General features: G+C 31.1%; 4 protein-coding genes across 4 annotated transcripts in view; 1 reads left to right on the top strand and 3 right to left on the bottom strand.

Annotated features, from left to right (window-relative positions):
• The window catches only part of LOC113403025 (BAI1-associated protein 3), a 77,731-nt gene extending 71,941 nt beyond the window's left edge, over positions 1-5,790 (top strand). The window contains exons 20-24 of the mRNA XM_026643438.2: positions 593-818; positions 1,155-1,320; positions 2,798-2,957; positions 3,203-3,437; positions 5,090-5,790. Of these exons, the coding sequence (XP_026499223.2) occupies positions 593-818; positions 1,155-1,320; positions 2,798-2,957; positions 3,203-3,437; positions 5,090-5,184 (882 nt within the window). The 3' untranslated portion in view covers positions 5,185-5,790. The remainder of the gene's footprint in view (positions 1-592; positions 819-1,154; positions 1,321-2,797; positions 2,958-3,202; positions 3,438-5,089) is intronic.
• Positions 1-16,849, bottom strand: part of LOC135193686 (vitelline membrane protein Vm26Ab-like) — a 378,568-nt gene that overhangs the window by 177,478 nt on the left and 184,241 nt on the right. The gene's annotated exons all lie outside the window — the stretch shown is intronic.
• Tsen34 (tRNA splicing endonuclease subunit 34) overlaps positions 1-16,849 on the bottom strand; it is a 234,808-nt gene that overhangs the window by 200,433 nt on the left and 17,526 nt on the right. The gene's annotated exons all lie outside the window — the stretch shown is intronic.
• Positions 15,640-16,538, bottom strand: LOC113403062 (ommochrome-binding protein-like). The gene has a single exon (XM_026643506.2). It carries the CDS (start codon positions 16,440-16,442, stop codon positions 15,666-15,668), a length of 777 nt encoding a protein of 258 aa, XP_026499291.2. The 5' UTR covers positions 16,443-16,538; the 3' UTR covers positions 15,640-15,665.

The following is a 16,849-nucleotide window of genomic DNA, read 5'->3' as shown; positions in this document are numbered from 1 at the left end:
ATGTTTTTTAAAGTTATAATAGTATAACTTTCAAAAGCTGATAAATAATGAATGGTATGATGGATGAAGGGATAAAAGTATGTAGTTCGATATGCTGTTTTAGAACATTTTTATTAGTTTTGCTTGTCCCATGGGCTACACACATAATGTGAACGATATTGCGAGACAATCTAAAAGTTATACTCGTATATAATGGCAGGGATGCATTTCATTTCAACTTTAGAGGGAAATGTTAAATTCTTACTAATATATAAATGACGATTATGTCCTCCTGACCTATTTTGGACATTCTCATCGAGACATAGCCAACTACGCAGGCGATAATATAGTACATAGTAATATAGTGTGTACGCATAGACTCAACAGATGCAAATCTTTCTAACGGCACCCATACTTACAATGATACACCAATCAGATACGGCTGTAGATACTTCAGACACAATAATAAAGCCTTACTTTTCCCTGCCAAGGAAGTCTAAACTCTGCGAATATCTATAATTCATTCCTTATCAATGGCCTAACCAGGCAACCAAAGCTAGCCGCTAGACCGAGGCGATCATTAATATACATGGAATATTTTTTTTTTATTTAGGCAATAACTCCACTGCTGGAGTTTTTGGATCAACATTTATCATCATTGAACACATGGCTACTCCCGAGAGCATTCCTCCGAGCTTTAGCCGGTTGTTGGAGCGCAGTGCTGAAGGAAGTCTCTGCTCAGGCTGACGCCGGTGGTGCGGAGAAGCCAAGAGTGTACCACCACAGACTAAGGGAAGCCTTGGATCTATTGGCGGAATTCTTCCATGCCGAAGGAAAGGGTACGTAATAGACTGTCAATAGTTAATACTAGTATTAATAAAAATTATAATAATCCTGGTTTAATCTCGTATATAATGATGAGTTTATTTATAGTACGCTCTGGTCCATTTTTAATAAAGATAAGACGTACCCCCTCGAAATATTTATAGTAAATTAGTGATTCATTATTATATGGTCATCGCTAGAATACATTTTGTTTGATTAATCTTAAGATAGGGATTATTTTAATAAAGTAAAATTTTCATTATAAATCTAACACTCAAATAACCTAGAATAAAAACTAGAGATGCTGGCTTATAAGAGACCAAGTATAATCTCAAATCGATGATACGCAGGGCTACCGATGTCAGAGGTACAGAGCCCGGAGTGGGCGCGCTTAGAGCAGCGCATGCAGTACCACCAGGCGCCAAGCGAGGAACTGCTCGAGCTATGGTTGGCGGATCGGCTGCAAGAACAGATGCGCACGCCACTGCCTTCACCTTACGGCTCCATTTTGATCAGGTAACAATATTTTTACGATATCGATTCTTGTATCTAAAAGTAGTCGTATAAGTATTCCTACTAGTAGATACAGTTTAGTTTACTCCAAAAAATATCTTAGGGATTATTATTAAAACATCACCTCCATAATTTATGCCTTATTGAGTAAAAGTAAGTGCAAATGGCCCAGGTTCGAAGTCCTGGCTATTAATAGGTATTGTGTTTTTCTGTCAATAATTCCATAGTAGTAATCCCAAATTGAATTTGAATATGTACATACATGAATGTATTGATACTACAGTATAGTATGAATATTACACTTCTCTGCTTCCAAAAACCGTCTCTTTTTATGAGAGCCTTGGAGTTTAATATTCGGTCATGAGGATTGTATAATAAAAACAAAGTACTAACAGGAAAAATAAAATAGGTTATTTACAACGCACTTCATTGTTAGAGACATTAAACGAAAAATGAGGCTGTTGTGTTTTTTCTTTTACTTGAGTAGCTAATTTTACTCCTTATTGGTTTTTTTAACCAATTTCAATTTTAGCTATAGTAATACATAAAACCAAATTTTTACTTATATATTTATTAAATACTCAGTAGTCACGCGTGTCTCATATAAACCATAATTTTGAATTTTAAATAAAGAAATAAGTGAAGTAGCTGTTGTATAAAAAATAATTTATATTTGTTTGCCAAAGGCATTAAGGAATGCAATGGAAGTATTTATCTACTCAAAGTTAAACAAACTCAACTACTAAGCATTCCAGATCAAAGTGCTTCGGAAACTGTAATGAAATTAAAACTTGAAACGGATATTACACAATATGAAACAATATTAACACAAGAAACAAACACAAATTTCTATTTATCTTCACCAGTTAGTATCATCGATTCCAGACAAACGATTGATCTGTAAATTCTCTTACTTCTTTAGTCCATGATGCTAGTGAATACATTCTTGTATGATACACAAATATTTTTTTGAATAAGGTTTTCCGAAGTTGGTGATGAGTCTCTCGTAAATTTACGTAAATGGTTGACGGTCAACGTGTGAGGATTTTCATATGGAATACGTTTCATCGTTTCGTCATTTTAATCTTTGCGTAATATTTATTCGTTAATATATTAAACATATGGTTTTTGGGATTGGATGGGACTAATATTGTTGGAGATGTATAAGCTTGAAAAAAAAATGTAGCTTTTATTACTTTATGTCAAGAGTAAATATTCCTTTCCAGGCAACTATTTTTCCGAGTCCGTTGAGTATTCTTTTCTATTTACCATTCCAAGTTAACGCTTATTGAAGAGAAATCCCCGGTGATACGACACTTTTATGTCGTTTACGTATATTTTTATCATTTACCTCATTTTATCATCAAAAACGTAAAAATAAGATATTATTATTGATCAAAAATAATTAGTGGACCCACAAAAACTGCAACACTATTGATTTAGGAATACGGCTTGAGTACAAAAGTTTTTACTCTGTCAGAGTGTACTACAACCACGATTCGCTGTGTGTGGAGGTGTTGTCTGCGCGGGACGTGATCCCGCTCGATCCGAATGGTTTGAGTGACCCCTTTGTTGTGCTAGAGCTGCTTCCGAAACGTCTTTTCCGGAAAACTCCAGAACAGAGCACAAATGTGCAGAAGGTATTTCTTAGGAACACTACATAAAAAAAATACATAACTTTTATTTTACGACTTGCTTTACCTTTTTTTGCTATTTGTTAATGAGTTTGGATAATAAAAAAATATTCACAATCAATTATTAATTACAAAACGATTGCCTATCATAGTGACTATTTTTACAAATATTGCATCATCATCATCATTTCGATATCAAAGTCCTAATAAATTGAATCTAGCATCACCTCGCACCTATCTTTACAATATAGAAAACCCTAAACCCGGTGTGGGACGAATGCTTCGAGTTTGGAGTCTCACTGGAGGCGTGCAAGTCCCCACAAGCGACGCTGGCGCTGTCTGTGTGGGATCGTGACGTGCTGACAGCGGACGATTTCGCGGGCGAGGCGTTTGTTTCGCTGTCGCGCGTACCCGGCGTCAACTGTCACGCGCCTCCTGACCCGCTGCGACCCATCGAGTTGCCACTCATGCAGTTACACGACCGATGTGAGTAATTTCGTCCACCACTCGTACACTTTTCTACCGAATACAATCCAATACTCTGTTATATATTGAGATATTATTTATTCGGTTACTCTATTTTCGCATAAATCTTTGTAAAATGTCGTTGATTTCAGTTATCAAAATACTAAGTTTTTACAAAGTAAAAACGAAAGAAATATGTTATCATTTAAAAGAAACATATTGAAATGAAATCAATAAAAATATATACATCAAAAGATGAGCAAAATGATTTCCATAATATCCGAGATTCATATACAGTGAGTACAATAAAGTATATTGTGAAATTGGCTAATTTTCGTTAAAAATGAAAACAAAACTAAGTGAAATCAGCAGTGATGTTTTTCAACTAACATACAAATGTAAATCTAGATGGACACGATAAAGTAACGATTGACACAAATATTTTGATATAAATATTGATATTGTATTCAATGAAATAATAAAGAAGCAAGATTAATGGTCCGGCTACACGCAACAATATACTAGCGCCATTCGGTATGCATAGTCAAATTGCTTCTAGAAAACGAAACGACGTATATTAAACATGGGTTGAACTCGTTCTTTTTCTCTCAATGTGTCAATAAACGTACAGAATATAAAAACTAGCCTATGTAATTATTTAGCAAACTGATTATTTCAAGATTGTGGTATTCGACACTCGACCTAACTGGTTGCGGTATCCGTTTTAATTATGAAAATAATAGCTAACTAATTGTGTTATCTCTAACAAAAGATCAATTAAATTGACATATATTACCTAATTGAAATACTTTTATATAATGTATTATGTTAACAGAACATCTTACAGTTCAGATAATAAAGTAAATAAAAAATTTCCTTATTTATATCCTTTGTAAAAAGATATTCCTTTATAAAATAATAAATGTAAACGATTTAACAAGAAAACTTTTTAATAGATAGCTAGTAAGTGACTCGATGGAAAGACTCGTACATAAATGTTTTATCAATATATCGTCTAACTAGTAAGTGTTCAGTGGCATTTAAAAGGACGCCGATAGTTACATAACTTTTCTAAGTAACGTAAGCGGACTCTTATACTTGAGTCCTATAACTCGACATTTATGAAAGTTTGTAGAAGAAAGCTTTTAGTGCGATGGACTGAGAGAGAACTTATACTAGATGAAAAAACGGAACTAACTAGCATTATTAATTTAAATTAGATTATATAAACAATATGTTTATTAATCCATTTAGGATTTACTTTTGTTATGTTTAAATAAACATTACATAGACAATTTCTAACGGTAAACTTCGCGATGAAACCTTGAAGAAATATTATTTTTATTTAGATATATTTATCTAATTTGACAAGTAATTTTATTTTAGAATAAAAGTTTCGTTATGAAATCATTTCTTATATAATAATAATATAAACTTAGTAATAAGAGTATTAACCAGTTACCACGGTCTCCTTTCCCTTTTGAGGAGAAAGTTTAGGAGGAGGATCTTTACTCCACCACGCTGTTCAAATGCGCATTGGTGGATACGTGTCATGTTCTCATACACCTCATGCAGGTTTCCTTCACCGTCGCGCACAAGATGAATTATAAATACAACTTCGTAATTATCTAACCAAACCTGTCAGACAATAAAATGAACATATTTGTTTGCAGGTCACCCCATCCTACAGATCTTGGAATCGCGAACGACGGATAAACTGGCGCTTGATTTCGTTAAGAAACAAAAATTACGTTTTGCTGAACAGTAAATTATAAATGCCTTATTTGTGACTTCATTTACGTTCCAATGTTTCTTTACTTCTAAGCACACGTCCATTTTAAATATCGACAATATATAAATTATATACTTTATAAAAGATTACGATATGTATATTTAAAATCAAAATATTTAGTTTATACAAAATTATTCGGATTATTAATATTTTTAAAAATGTTTGTTAAGATGCGTCGACATCAGTATTAATGATAATTATACTACAAAGACTGTGCTACTCTTCTAATCACGAGAGAATATTGCGTAATCTGTCAGATTGTCCTTTACTACGTGTAGCTGCACTTGGAGCTTATGTCCCTAGTTGTTAGACTCTAGTAGAAATTCCCGACCAAATACTTTAAGACTTGTTGTTGACTATTATTTTGTATCTATTACCGTGTATAGCTTCTATTTCTGCTGAACCGTTTATCTGATCGCGTTCCTTAAAATGCTCTGTGTAATTATTTTATGAAATACAGCTTAAGGCTGCTTCCACACGATGTATTAAAGCAAAGTCACGGCAGCGCGATTCACTGCATTTGTAAAAAATGAATTAAAGTCTAGCCGCTAAGAAAATGTGTGCCTGATGTTTGACAGTTGGTAACTATGGATTTTTCAAAATTATTATTTTCATATTTATTTGTAATTCAATTTAGCGCAAAATTAAAATATAAATAGTAGATATAATTATGTTATTCTTTTACTACAGAAACTTGACATACTAGTTAAATACACAAAAGTAGTACATATTTTGTATATTCTTTGCCACGTGCAACTGACATCGTCCATTTAATTACAGAACTATTAAAAATGCTTTTTCTCAGCGGCTGACTATTGAGTTCGAACATTTGTGAGTATTATGGCACTACTACCGCGGTAATATGATATTAAATGTATCGCCTATATAAAAGTTCGTATGTAAATCAAAGGTTACAAGAAAATTGGTATCGTACTTCATTCAATACTATATGACCCCATGTGTAAGCAGCCTTAACTTTTAGTTAAAATAACAATTTTTTTATAATGCACGGTTAATATCAGCCCGTTATACTGCACCGCTGGCCTGAGGCCTTCTACTATTAAGGTATTGTATGAATTTGTTATCAATTTACTATGAGACCCTGGAGTGTTATCTTCGTTATAATTGTATCTAAATGTTTGAATAGGCAACATTTTCTCTAACAATTGCATTTAGGATTGCCAGGTGGTCTTCAAATGTGATCATTTTATTTGATTTTTATTTTATGGACAGATACAGATAATCGTCATTCAGCATAATATGAGCGTTGAATAAGTATATAACTAAAAAACGCTTCGTAAAGTCACGAGGCGATTAATAAACTTACACCCACGTGTGAACCTACGCATTCATCTGAACACCGCATTTTGAACTATATTCTATCAGTAGGTATTGATTTATCGCAGGCTTTAAAATAACAAAATGAATACTGGGACTAAAAATACTTTCTATCCTAAATGTTAAACCATTATTTTGATTTGATCATTCGTTTGCTATTACATAAAACAAATGAAATCGTAACAATAACGAACATTACTCGTTAATTTTTATCTCGCATTATTAAGCGTATACGTTAAGTTGTTATATATGAAAAAAAAAAAAAATAAGATTTTCGTATTAAATTATCATTAGTTTTTTTAAAAAGCTGAAGGTATTATTTTGCTTGCACTTGAAGATGTGATCTTCACAGATTATGTACGCGTATTTAATTAAGGGTATGTTTTCTTCAACATAGATAACCATAACTAGTTTTTATTGTATTCCTACCTGGCAACCCTAGATACAAAGAACCTTCGTGCCGTAACATCAAAGCTTTAAAACGAGCTTTCTCCCCACCAACACTTATCATATGTGTATCATATACCTTGTCTGTGACGACTGATTTTCATCGTTAGTTTTAATTAATATTATATTATTATGAAAATTTAAAAATTTTATAAATGTACGTGAAAGAGATCAATGTGTATACAAGTTTATTATTATAGATGTATTGATGTTTATTATGTAGCGAAGAAATATTTATAAAATTATATCATATTATATAAATGTGTATTAAATGTAAGATGGCTTGGATTTGTGTAAACAGGGGATACTTTCATATTATCTTTTTTTAAAATAATAACGTATTACGTTCGAAGGAAGCTTAAGATGAACCGATCCGAACGGACTGTAAAAACGTTTCAAATATGATCTAAGTTTATTGAATTTTTTATTATATTAATATATATTTTACAGCATAATTATGACATTAGGCCTCATTCAGCACTATTTATTGACAAGAACTTATAAGATTTTGCATAAAAATGAATTACTTATTATTTTTATAGTAACTTTTAAAATAACAAGGATTTCAGATCCTTTCATATGTTTGAAATAAACATCAGAAAAAATAACTATAAAAACTTTTAATAGTTATCTCGTATTTTGTATGAATGAGGGTTAATTTAAAGATTAACAAAATGTATTATAAAACGTATATATTTACATATAGAATGGAATCCAAGATTTGAATAGTATTTTATCTTTACTGTAATGCGTAAGAAACGCAACAAGTTTAGCTTTTTGATACTCGTGTGAATTTTTCTGCAATACATTTTAATAGATTTTAAATGTAGAAGTATTATACTGGCTTTTTCCGTGTAACTATGAAAACCCAAATTATATCCTACAGAAAACTATACGTATCGCTGAGCTCTCTTAATATATATTTCTCAACCAGAAAAATACCTGTCAAAATTAGAACAAGACCATTCCAAACGTCAATTACTTGAATTAGGCTATACAAATATAAAGTCTTATACATGCATTTAAAGTATATATATTTTTGAAAGAATTGCAATTTAATTTTTATACTGCTTACATTTTATAATATCTACTGCTTTACAGAACAGAGTTACATATATATATCAAACATGGAATCCTACAATCTGAATATAACTAATAAATATATATGATTATTTTCGCAAGAAATATTGCAATTATTTACAATTTTTATCTCCTTTTAATAGTTGCAAGTGTTTCTTTATTTTATATAGGATAATAACTGTACATTTTGACCTAGTTCTCTGAAAACGCAAACAATACTCAAATCTACATGTGGAATATAGATCGGTGTTTGTTTAGACGGTGTTCCTGCATGCGTTATGTCAGTCATTTTAATAGTAAATTAAAGAGTGTCCCTTTAGAGCCGTGCCGTAGTATTTCAATGATGTGTCTGTATTATTTGTTTAAAAAGATTGATGTATAATGCAATCGTTACGTACATGTTCCTAGCTTTTAATTCTATAGATTAACGACTGTACTTTCTTTTGCTGTGGCCAATTAATAAACGAACAATAAAATACATATAAATGTGAATTTGTTATTTCTTTTCGATCTCCTTAGAGTGATGAGCATCGTATCCTTCATGAAAATATAAAACTATGAGAAATATCTGAGAAATTTTGTTTACTTTTAATATAACTTAATGTACTTAATATTACTATTCGATTTTTTTATATATTTAAATATACTTTTTAGTCGTAAATTTCAAACGTCACGACTTGACTAAGGTTTTGATGCTGACTTAATGCGTTTTGACCTTTTTACACATTTATCCGAATTTCATCGCTACAAAAATAAGACAAATAAAAGTCAGTGGTGCTTGTCTGGCTTAATATCGATATATCTGTTTAAGATACACGTGTGTTGTTTCATTCGACCATAATTTTGAATAAAAAGTAATATTTTGAGAAACAATGCTCTCATACAATACTGCAGTATTGTTACTATGAATATTATACAACTCCGTATGTTGCTTTTGTTTCAAATTTTGCTCATTAGCAAAGTTCTAATATAAATTTGAATTTAGTTTCTAGATTTGAACAAAACGTTGAATATTAATTATACTTAAACACTAAGCGAAAACGTACAAAGCTAAAGATATTTATGTTATATTATTTGCTGAGACTAACTAATTAGTAGTTTATAGTAGTTTATTCTATGAATATCCATAAAATATTATTTGAATTTTTATTATTGATTACATTTTTTAATATCACCTTGTAAGTATAATATTTTATGAAAATGTATAAAGTATTAAGTAAACCAAAAAACAATAAATTTTAGTTAACGTGAAGTAAATTTCTCAGCATTTTCAGAGCTCGTGAGCTTCAATCTAAATTGCACATCAAGCAAAGGCTTTGTGGTAAACTAAATCACTAATGAAGTGTGTTGGAACCTATCTACTCTACTTACCTAAGATTTAGGCCCCGAACAACCACAAAGAAAACAGGATATATTCTAACGTGAAACGGTATCTCTTGTGAGATTATCAGAATGAAGGATGATAGTTTTTGAAAGTAATTCATTAATTCATTTATTTTTTACTCAAATTACTTTACAAGATTTTATAACCTTTCAAATTTCAATACAGTAATTAATACAAACTTAACAAATTATATTCGTTTTGTAATAGTATAGCAGATTATATAGAAGAAGATCTTCAGACAGGAATTGTAATGAAACTTCAAAGTTTAAGGCTTCTTGGCCGTGCATGAAATCTAGGTCAAGTCCATAAGATTTAAGCAACTTAAGTGACTTCCTTTTCAAGTGTTTTCATGTAATTTGTAACTGCAATGAGAAAATCCGAGACTACCTTTTGACTTGGCGTCCAGCCGAGAGAATTCTTCACCTTCAGTAAAACTAACTTTTCTCAGCTGTCAGTTTGTGATAAATAATATTGTCGAAGTATAAAGGTAAAAATTATTTAGTAACTAATACAATGTTGATTTAAAGTAACTCCAGAAAGAGTCGTTATTCATAAAATATCAACACCACTTAAAAAATCCTAGAAGTCTAATTACAAAAATGTTATTACCAACCATTAGATATTTTAAAAACTCAATAAAATACCATTGCTCTTCATCGTACTCTGACAATCTAAAGGAAGATACTTTATTTAGAATATTTTAGTTATTTAAGTCAGTCATTAGTATAGTCTAGTTAATACTGCGTAGCGATCGGTTACTTGAGAATAGAGTTCGGAAAAAACGGGATAATCAAGTAGAACAAGTGAGGATGAGAAGGTATAGCGGTAATGATAAATGGTGTAAAGGTACTATAATTCGAAGTTAGTCTTACGGCAATATTTATTTGAAAATGAAAAGGGTTAATACTAACAAGACACATTGACCAGATTTAAAGAAGGACACTTTTACCTAACTTCCATTTTTCCTAGTCTGAACAAAGAGTTTAATGCGAATACTGTCACGATACCACAAACAGTGATAACGACAACTCTGCCAACCCAGTTACACCTGGCTTCGCAGGTCGACCAAAACGAAAATTCGTACCGGTTATAAGATACGCAAATAAAAAAATTAAAAAGTCGCCTGTGTTATAGATTTTTTAAGTTTGTGTTGCTTTGTTATTTATTTTTTTATAAATAGTTTGTTGTTAATTCAATAATTTAAATAACTCAATTTTAATTATAACTTATGAAGGGAGGAGTATGTTGTTATTGCTAACACTGGCAGATAATAAAATAGTTTTTTAGTGTACTGACATATAATGGTAATATTTCAGTTTTTGGTAATAAATTAATAATGGCGAATATATTTTTATTGTTTTGAATTTAACAGCATGAAACATGAAATCACAAGTCATTGAAAAATCTTTAGCTATACTTTAAATTCAAATATTGTTAGCGTTAGACGACAGGGCTGGTAGCATTCACGTCGAAGCTGTCATGACAACTTTTTGTTTTACTCCTCTTTGCGTACGGCTGTTATCAATCAGTCCGTAAGAATCGGTGGAATCCGGAAATGATTTTAATTGCGTAAACAGCTAATTTGAATTGTTCCTTTCGTGTCCTGATAAAATATCGTTAAATTGGTAATTTCGTAGTTATTTGTAAAATTTTAATTAAAATTGTTATTTCTTAAGTGATAATTGACTTATAAATATATTTTTTTATTTATAAAACCATTTTTGTTTTAACTTTTTGACGGAATGACTTTCAGAATGAAGATGGTTTTTATCGAATTAATGTAAATATTTATTGTTGTTTTTTTTTAAGTAAAGTTTACTCCATATTATTTTAAGTAACCAATGAGCTTCTGTTATTCGCCCTCTTCACTTAACGTTAAAAATTAAAGACTAAAATTAAAAATATTCGCTTTGAAACATAACTTGAAAACTTTTAAGCAATTCGTTTAAACTTTATTCGTTTCACTGGGCAAAAAAGGTTGCTTTATAATTTCATAATTAAATAATAATGTATGTATAGAACATAATTATGTATCCGTCAGAATGGCGGGTGTATGATTTTCAAATAGATCAAACTATACTGAATAAATGTACGAGAAATGTACGTAATAGTACTCTACTTTTTTTTATGTTATAGCGTGAATTTTTTTACTATGCTCACTTAATGGAAAATTCTGCAACACTGGAGGCTTGCAGGTGATTTAACGGAATTTGAGATATGACTAGGCTCTTTTCTTGAAGCTTCCTTAGTAATATCGGTTCAGAAATACCGCCGGCGATAGCTGGTTACACAGAATGTTTATACGAGGTGGAAAATGTTTTAAAATAGGTGCTGTCGTGGATTTGCCTATTTTGAGGTGGAGTGTTTAAATTTTAGAATTCTAACGCAATGTCCGAAGGTGAAATTCAAAGATCGGGATTAATCCAAACAATTGTACGGAAAATTCCCCGGGAAGATGCGATACAAGTTGCAGAGTTATCAAACATATCTGCGCAAAGCCAAAGGATCGAGCTGGTCGGAAAGGGATAATCGTCATCAATTCAAGCCCATCTACGTTGTATATGGTCATATGAAAGGAGCTGGTACTGGGAAGCTCCCAACCAGAAGTGAGAGCAGTACTCCCAAGTGGAGCCAAAATTGCGCCTTTTATTGTTTTAGGCGATGTTCCGATTCTTGTTTATGTATTCCCGAAAAGTATTAGCGCGGCCAGTGAACATTGCTTATTTGCTATATGTCATTGACATCCAGAAGAAACAGAGTAGGCGATATAGTGATACTAGGATAGTACATAATCTTGTGGAATATTATAAATTTAGTATCAGCTCTAACACCGGTAACGACCTATTCCGAACTAACAAAAATCTGGGTTATTCAGCATAAGGAAGGATGCTTCGAAAGAAGCTCTTTGTGCCACACGCGATCAAAGGCGTTTTCTAAGTCCAAACTAGCAGCTAATATTATAATAGGCGGAAGCAGTTGAATCTATCGGGGAAGGCTCTTGGACGCAACTGCTTCCGCACATAAATCCGTGAGGTAAATTAGATCAACATGTACTTTGTCGTATGTTTAGAATAAGTTACATTAAACTGAGCCACCATTCTGTCATCAGGTTTACAGCTGCGACTCGCATAAATAAATTTTATATATCTTACCTTATTTTAAAATAATCAATAAAAAAAAATGTGTATTTTTATTGCAAATTAATTTAAAATACTTAAACATTAATATTTAGATATTTTAAAATACAAGAATTATGTGAAATTAAAAATAGTATTAAATTAGCGAACGGAACTTTGCAAGCTATATTCGTCCAAAACTGATTTCACAGAAATCAGTTTCCCGGAATAAATTACTTTCAATGCTGAGTAGGGATTTTAGCTCATCGTAGTGCAAATCCTATTTTTTATAATTTTCATTTTTGAAAATAAGTGTAATTTGACACTATCAAATCCAAACACATTCTAAATCACAATATCGAGATAAAAGTATCGAACACTGAACGTCCTAGGCTAAGTCAAGTAATGGACCATTTAGTTCTGCATTTGATATATTGATACTTTACATTATATATGGATAAATTATTTATTTTTATTTATTGTCAATTAAAATTTAACAACAACATCTAGCTCCAGCTCCAGCCCTATATGAAGATCACAAATACTAGTTTATCAATAAAAAAAATTAAACTAGAAATGGACAATTCTTCTATAGCATATCAATTATCGTGTAATTTTCGCGTCGAATTTTTACATATTAATAAACTAGCATACCATCCCGATTTCTTGCGGATGTAATTAATTTATAAAGGAAATGAGAAGTATGGTTTGCAAGAAAATAATTTGTCGAATATTTATTTTATTACGCTTACTAATTATTTTATATATGTGTCATCATGAAGAAAGAATGAAATTACATGTGATTAATATAAAAATTGGTTTGAGTCGTAATTTTACTGTAAAACATAGATCATAACGTGTCTATGGGTTATAGATTAAAATTTGGATACTTTTAACTGCAAAAGTTTATTGCTTCTACGGTCGGTCATCAGACTACTCATTTCACAGCTAATTTTATTTTTGGTTGCACTTAATTTGAAAACCATGTTATCTTCTAAAGTATTCATTCGAATGTCATAGTTTGAAATACCATTATCAACTAATATCTGGACAAGGAATAATAATGAATTGTAGGAACCGACTTCGCAAAAAACGGTTTATAATGGTTTCTTTTTTTATGTATTCGTAATAGATAAAAATTATTACTTATGAGTATACTTTTAACAATCAAAATTTAGTTTGTGTGCTGTTAACAGTTGAATAGTTCCCTCATCAAGAACCAACTTTGATTACAATAGCCATGTTATGGTAGCACTTATAAAATTGAATACGTATTCGAAATTTCGTGTCTGTACTGTTAAATGTTGAGGAGAACACCTCAACATTTAACATCATCAGGAACCGACCTTGAGTGCGGTAACTATGTCATGGCAGCACTTATAGCGAGTGTTCACAATTGAGTGCCTCTACAAAATGTTCGTGGCTGATTAATTGTTCTCTAAGGACTTTGCTCGACGGATGCAAACTTTGAGTTCAGCTGAGGGTATCACAAATAAATGCATTTACAAAAATATGCTGTTAATTTAAGAGTTCGCTAGCCAGAAGTCGACTTTGAGTGCAAAGATAATATCAAGGTAGTACTTAGAACGAAATACCACAATGCAATGAATGCAAATCCAAAATGTTCCCTCTATATTTTTTACCGTTGCGGAATTCCATCGTCTGGAGACAATCCTGGGTATAGTATCGAGTCATGATTGCCATAAAAATGCATTGTCATTGGAACTGAATCATCATGTAATATTTGAAGATTACAGGATAAGGAAAAGTAGTTTAATATTAATTTGCAAGATTTGTTTGAACACCGGGACGGAGGAAAATTAAAAAACTTTGTAAATAAGCAAAGTTTAAATTTGTTAAAAATAATTAAAGCTGAGTGGATCATGATTTTTATTTTCTGGCATTAATAGCGCACGACTCCGCTTTGAGTTCGAGGTTTGCGATATGTTTACACAAGTTATATCCAGCTTTATCGTTCTGTTACGTCCCATTAAACTTAAAACGTCTGTTCCCGGAAGTCTTAAGTTTTACTACTAGAAATTTTCTTGTATTATTCCTACAAAATATTACAAAACTACTCGTATATACACAATAGAGATTTAATGGATGATAGTAATATGCCATCAAAAGTATATAACTATTCATTCAATAATATTTTAAGGTATATATAGTACTATAGAATAAAACCCTCGACTTGTACGTAACAAGCATTTATGTTGTTGTCATACATAAACAAGATTAAATTTTAAATTATATCTGTGTATCATAAATATGTTTTTTGTAATGTATATATTCTTTAACAGTGCAATTTTTTTGTAATCTATGGAATTATTCACAACTTTACTACAAAATGTGTCTGTTATCAATGTTAAAAAAATAGGTATATACAAATATTAGACAGCAAACTGTGCTGATTTTTATAATTTGTTGACGCTTGTCAGACGTCTTTACGCACCAAAGGACGTGGCACTTCATCGCGATGTCGTCGACCAGCTGACTTGAATGCTAAACAGCTTTCAGGAATGTTATATTGTATAATAAAGATGAATAACGTTTTAATTTTATTCATTTCATTAACATTTTGTACATTTTAAATTTTAATAAATAATATAATGTTATTTTAAATGTTAAAGAAACAGACGTACTTGATGGTAGCGCTATATGTACGAGTATAATTTCGTCTGGATAGGTACCACCCAATCACATATTCTACCAAACTTCACCACTTACAACAATTACTATTGTTTAAGTTTTTTCTTTGATTGGCTAAATTAATTTATTATTTATGATTTGTTGAAACAAAAATCGTAAATAATAAATTAGTTGACTCACCTCAAGTGAGTCTTTGTAATAAGGGCAAAGGACAACATCTTGTACCCTTTGGTTGTCACTTAAACGCATTAAAGTTACCTATTACCAAAGGTGATCACTTTTTACCTGTGTATTAACTCGTATACTTTTGTAAAATATTTATAAAAGACTTAACGAGACGCTATGTCATACTAAATATTGTTTTGAAAAGGAATTAATGAAAATAATGTTATAATTAGTCTATTTTTATTTTTTCACTATAAAGTAAGTTTTTTCATTGTTCAATTACATGGAGTTAGTTTTATTACTGATCTTTCATCACTGTACACAATGTTATTATTATTATCGAATGCTAGCCCGTAACCATCCGTTAAGGGCAAAATTTCAAAAAGTTGCAAATTCTTCTGATCCATCAAATAAATTCCATTCTTGGCTATCAAATAGGGTTTCCCTTTCTTATCAGTTGTGATTCCGCGAATGTTTCTAATACTATCAGCAAACATTACTGGTGATTTAGCTTTCTTAGATAGAAAGAAAATACCGTTTGGATTTGCGAGTATTGCGTTATCACCACCATCTATCGCGAAATGATAAATTCCGTATTCTTCGACGTTATAAACAATCGTTTTCTTGCTATTTCTTAGCACATAAAGATCAAGATTAGTAGTTTCTACAAAATATAAATAATCTTTGAAATGCATATCGAATACATCTACACCACTTACAACTGCTGGTCTATCGACTTCCTGAGTTGTATGGTTATACTCGTATATGCCGTCGCTACCACCGAGATAAACTGTTCCAGTATTTTGATCGACAGCACTCGCAAATCCGTTACGTATATTAGGCACAATCTTGACCATTCCTGAATTTAAATCTACAACGACAGACTGAAAACTTTGTTCGGAAAACTCATCAGCATTTATACAAAAAAATAATTTATTTTTGTTTCTGTCTATTGAAAATTTGTATGGAATATTAACATCAGCTAGAATAATTTGTTTCCTATGAGGTTTCCCGTTCACTAACACAATTTGTGTTTTCTCGTTCTCAGACATAGGGGTTTTGTTGTAATATCACTTTAAAATAATTTACTGTAAAAAAAAATGAAAATTATGTTTTATTGTTATTATTGCGTCATGACGTTTACAAATGGCAATGGTCCATAGTTTAACAATTAAATGTCACATTCATTAATATAAATCTAGTTGTCACAAAAACAATAGTGTTAATAAACTAACTAACTGGCTAACTAGAGACTATATAGAACTTTTTATAATAAACTATAATGATGATGTTCTCCTGACCAATACTTATAAATTTAAGCTATAAACTATAAAATCTATTTCGATTATACTGAAATGCCAACTTTTAAACTTCGAGACTTTACTGAGAATTTCTTACAGGTATGAAATATGCCAAACTTTTTATTTATCAAACCCAGGAACCAAATAAACCAACGTTA

This window comes from Vanessa tameamea, chromosome 16 (assembly GCF_037043105.1).
Source record: "Vanessa tameamea isolate UH-Manoa-2023 chromosome 16, ilVanTame1 primary haplotype, whole genome shotgun sequence".
NCBI lineage: Eukaryota > Metazoa > Arthropoda > Insecta > Lepidoptera > Nymphalidae > Vanessa > Vanessa tameamea.
Note: the sequence above shows the minus strand (reverse complement) of the source record. Positions and strands in the feature narration are given on the sequence as shown.